Source organism: Myodes glareolus, chromosome 4, assembly GCF_982192425.1.
Source record: "Myodes glareolus chromosome 4, mMyoGla1.1, whole genome shotgun sequence".
Taxonomy (NCBI): Eukaryota; Metazoa; Chordata; class Mammalia; order Rodentia; family Cricetidae; genus Myodes; species Myodes glareolus.
Window position 1 is genome coordinate 66,380,184 of NC_142029.1, and position 5,325 is coordinate 66,385,508.

The following is a 5,325-nucleotide window of genomic DNA, read 5'->3' on the forward strand; positions in this document are numbered from 1 at the left end:
GGAAAATTAAGGCTTGTGAAGAACTTTGAATTGAAAGATCTGAAATCCTTGAATCTGAAATATTTATCCAGATAAATAGGGAAAAGGGTAAATAAGACTGCTCTAAGATTTTGGCTGAAAACTGTGAGTACTGAAATCCAGGTATACTAATAGTCCTTCTTATTTCCTATGTTTTCTTTTTTTAATGAATATTTGCTACTTTTGTTTTATTTTGTTGAAGAATTTTTTTTTCATCTGATGTATTTTGATTACTGTTGCCTGTTCCACAACTCCTTTGAGTTATTCCCCACCTCCCCTTCACTCAAATTTAAGTTCTTTATGTTTCTCTAAATATGTCATGGACTTTGGTAATTTCTTCCTTTTCCTGGGTAAAATGGCAATTAAGTGAACCTGGCTGATGAAATCATTCAGGATGATCAGAGAGTGTTAAGAGGTGTTGGCCAGTGAACTTGCAGCATCTTCACTGGGGTTCTCCTGCGTGGTCAGTATTCAAGACATCCAGATTCATGACTCTGTGACAAGGGGATTGGAAACATTCTTGCCAAGCCTCTCTAATTTCCTTTTATTTTTAGTTTATGCACATGCTTTTCCTTTGTACTGCAGCAAAAAGAATTTGCAGCAGCGACCAGAAGCATACTGTCCAGGCATCTCAATGCAATGTAATTTTTGTGGGGAGGGCTGTAGTGGGGAAAGACTGGTGATGGGAAAAGTTTGAATCCTACTTCATGTATTCTTTATCTTGTGATATTTTTCAGAAATCATAATGAAATTTATTATCAATTCCTTTTCTGACTTAGGATTGTTTGTGGCTTCACCACCTGATCCTATGCGATTAGTCCAGCCTAGAGGAAACATTCCTAACAAACTGTCACAGGTGAGAAGGATCCATGAAGAGTACAGACCATCCTCTAATACAGGTCTGTTTTCTGTGTCTACAGATTACCTTAGAGAAGAATGCACTCAGTAAATGTCTCTCTGGTGACTAAATTTATTCTGATTGGATTAACAGATCAGCCTGAACTCCAAATGCCCTTGTTCTTTCTGTTCCTAGCAATGTATTTGGTCACTGTTTTGGGAAATTTGTGTTTGATAATTCTGACCGTGATGAATTCTCACCTGCACACTCCTATGTACTTTTTTCTCTTCAACTTGTCATTTATAGACCTCTGCTACTGTTCTGTGTTTACTCCCCAGATGCTGATTAACTTTGTATCGAGGGAGAATGCAATATCTTATTTGGAATGTATGACCCAAGTTTATTTCTTTGTCTTCTTTGCGGTTTCTGAGTGCTTTGTGTTGACTTCAATGGCATATGATCGCTACATGGCTATCTGTAATCCATTGTTATATAATGCTGTCATGTCTCCAAAACTATGTTTGAACCTTATGTTTGGTTCCTACTTTATTGCATTTTCTAATGCTGTGGCTCACATTGTGTGCATGCTAAGACTGACATTCTGTGATGCCAACACCATCAACCACTACTTCTGTGATGTTCCTCCTTTGCTCCAGCTCTCCTGCACGAGCACATATGTCTATCAGGTTGTAATTCTTATTGTTGGGAGCATCGACGTGATTGTTCCTACTTCAACTATATTTATCTCGTATGGTTTCATCTTTTCCAGCATCATCCACATCAGTTCCTCTGAGGGTAGGTCCAAAGCCTTTAACACCTGCAGCTCCCATATCCTTGCTGTTTCTCTTTTTTTCAGTACAGGTACACTTGCATATTTCAAACCCTCCTCAGCTGGGTCTATAAATGTAGGAAAAGTCTCTTCTGTTTTTTATAGCAATGTGGTTCCCATGATGAACCCATTAATCTACAGCTTGAGGAACAAAGATATTAAATTTGCCCTTAAAAAAACCCTGATTAGGAAGAATTTTTGATAGTTCAAAGTTGTGTTTTGCCTCTTGTTTTGGGCACAGAGATAGTTTCCAATCATGGACAATGTTTCAGCTGTATAATTTACCTGTTTTTTAAACATATTCTACTTGTTCTCAATTTTAAACAAGCAGAAACCCTTGGAATACTTATGAAAAATAGTTTGATTTGTGTACCATAAAAAGAAACTTGAGACTTCTGCATTTAATATTACCAGATTTGCCATATTCATATTTTTTCATTTCTGCCATTTCTATTCTATTTCTTATTTAAACATAGTACCTCTAAGAGAACTTACATATTATCCACATTCATTACAAACTTATTTTTCCTCTTATAAACTAAAAGAGATCTTCAAAATGTCAAATGAAGTAATATTAGGAGGTTATTATCAACTCTATGCTGATTCTCAGTTTGAAAGAATGTCTGAATATGTAATTCAAACATCTGATTCTGTTCTTTTCTTTACATCTTCCATTGAAAAGTATCATATCTCTTTCAACTGCCAATGTGTCAATTTTGACTTATTGCTAATCAATAGCTTAATTAAAAGTGTAGAATTAACTAATGGTTCCAGATTTCCAGCATGCTATTAATTTAAATATTTTTGCCTATTAATATTGTTATTATTTAGGAAATATGAACAAAAGACACCATTTCTGCTTTGGACCTTCATTATTATTTGTTTACAGGGCACACATGTATCTAGTGTTGTTGTAGTGGATATTTTATCATCAAGTTTTCTTATTTTTATTGTTTTTGTTTTTGCAGTAGGGATTGTAGTTCAGCTGCAAAATTAAAATGAAATAATTTGAAAGTTTTAGAGGTCTAGTAATTAAGGAAAAGAAGTTATGGGACAGAAACTGTGCCAACAAAAGTCATTAAATTGGGAACTAAGTAGACAGACAGGGAGAAAATAAGACTCTTTCCCTGAAAAGATTCACAGATGAGTTTTAAAAATCATATTTCTGCCTGAATCTTAACTTTCTTCTGTCTAACTCTGCAAATATTTCCCTTGCTTTATTAATCTCACATTACCATTAGTACCCATACTGACTGTGCATTAATGTTGTTTTTGGTAATAAAGATTGCCTTATTGGGAAATGACAACAGGCTATATTTCTTGAGTCCATGTAAAGTAGGACAGCATAGTTTAGGAATAAAGAATGTGTGGTCATTGAGACGTTAGTTAGAAAGAAGATTCAAGACAGTGAAGGGCAGGCAATAGAATCTTCTTTCAATGACTTTTTTTTTATATTTTCTTGTACTTCCTGGAAATATTGTGGGTACTAAAACATCTCTCTGGATAGTTTAAAAGGCCCAAGTTAATTGACAATAAAGAAAAATTTAACCTGGGAAGATTAGGAGTACTTGACTTTCATATGGGACTCACATATAAAATTTCTCTGCAATTTAACAAAATATAATCAAAATGGCCTGTGCTAGTGCAATAAACGTGTCAATGACAGACATTATTTCCACACAACTCTTTAAAAACTGGCTTTTGTAAATAGCTTTCTCTTTTGTAAATCAGTGTGAGTAGATGAAATGTTTATAATGAGGAATCATTTTAAATTGTCTACCTGAAACATAAAAAAATTGCACTAACTGTTGCAAGACTTTCCATTCTAGATAGAAGCTGTCCTCCATACTGCATGGGAGAGAGTGGAATCCTGTGAATCTTTTTAACAAACCTTTCTTTGCCTAAAAGAAATGATCACAATTCTCATATTAATGTAACATTATGAGTAGTAGTAAAACATATCTATAGTCCAATTGCCTACAATAGCATGCAGAGATGACCGTGTACACTTCTGCAGAACAGACATTTGCCACTGTTTGTGGAAACAAAGTGTTTCAAGCTAGGTCAAAGCAAAACAAACACCATCGTAACAGAAGATTGTGCACCTTCCGCTTGCTCTTTGTCCTTACTTGAGAAATTAGAAAATATTGAGGTTTCGCTTAGATCCTAAAACTGTAAAGGAAGCCAGGAAGTTATTTGAGTATAGTCAGGATAAAAGATGGTGGTATATAGAATAATCATTAGTAAGTATCTGTTTCCATACTTAATGGAGCAAGCACTTAGTAGACCAAGGACACCATGGGAAATTTAGCAAACAACTGCATAAGAAGAAAGCTGAAGAATTAAATCAGTGCTGAGTATTTGCTTAATATGTATTAATCCTTGGGGTATAAACTGATTATGAGAAAAACAAAACAAATAAAAAATTCCTAAGAAGGAATCTTGGGTCAGGGGTTTTAGCCATATCCTATTTGTATAAGCACATAACCATCATAGACTTCCAATTTCACCAAAATGTTCTATATTGCATACTTTACATAATCTTATAAAATATTTATGTACTTCTGTATATGTCGTGATTTTCCCAATAAAATGTTGTTATAAACTATAAGGTTATTATATATATGAACAATAAATAAACTTAAGAAAACAGAAAGAATAAAAGTTCAAGTGTTTGTAATTAGCCTTTGTAGCACAAAATGGATCTCATGGAAGTGAACCTATGGACACATTGCAAAACTGCAGGGCAATTTAGACTTATAAACCTGTTCCCACACCTAAGGAGGCATTTTCATTTATGTCCATTAGAGGAGGGAAGACAAAGTTCAATTCGGTTGTATAGATTTGTAAAGTGCAATAAAATTCTAGTATATTAATATTGTATAAGGACAGTATATTTTTGACACCATTTATAGAAGTCTTCACTGAATTAAATTCCTCAAACTCTTCTTAGAACAATAATTATTCTCCCAGGCTGGGGTTAATCCAGTGGTCTCAATTATGCCCGAAAGTTCTTTACCATTGGGCTGAATATACAGCATATTAATTTTCTTTTCCAGTAACTAAGATAAAGTTTAATAAGGACCTTAATGATTGTGTATACCAAAAAATCCCATAGAATAAAATAATGAGGAATTACTATACCATTCATAATCAAAGACCTAAACTACTTATACAACAATAATTGCATACCATTCCTAAAAGAAGTTAATGCAAAAATACCCAAAACGTCCTTTGCTCTTGACTTAGATATGCCTTGACTAATATCCTACTTTCACATTCATTCAAGTACAGATGGACATGCCACTGAGCACCTGTGTGCCTACATATCTTGTGCACACACACCCAATGGAATATACACATTCCTCCTGCACACAAAAGGGAAAGACTGAAGAATTAACCTGAGTAGAAAAGTGTGTAGAAGAAAACCACAAATTTCTGCTTTAAAAGTTGTGGTATAAGCACCTAGAAGGATAGGTAGTCTCTGTTAATTGGTCAGATTAACTAACCTTACTTAGTAGAGATCTTACTAATGCTATGGTGCCAATACTTTCCAAAGCCATCTGTACAATCAAGGTTATCCCTATTACATCCCAGTGACATTTTTATCTTAATATTCATTAAGAATTTTAATGAATTC

At 34.2% G+C, this 5,325-nt stretch overlaps 1 protein-coding gene across 1 annotated transcript; it reads left to right on the forward strand.

The window, feature by feature from the left end:
- Positions 1 to 954: 954 nt before the first annotated feature.
- On the forward strand, positions 955 to 1,887 carry LOC125389153 (olfactory receptor 8B3-like). Its single transcript, XM_048417600.3, has one exon. The coding sequence runs from the start codon at positions 955 to 957 to the stop codon at positions 1,885 to 1,887; it is 933 nt and encodes a 310-aa protein (XP_048273557.2).
- Positions 1,888 to 5,325: the final 3,438 nt, after the last annotated feature.

What these genes read in the sequence shown, in the direction of transcription:
- LOC125389153 (XM_048417600.3), top strand. Translation starts at nt 955, where the DNA reads ATGCACTCAGTAAATGTCTCTCTGGTGACTAAATTTATTCTGATTGGA.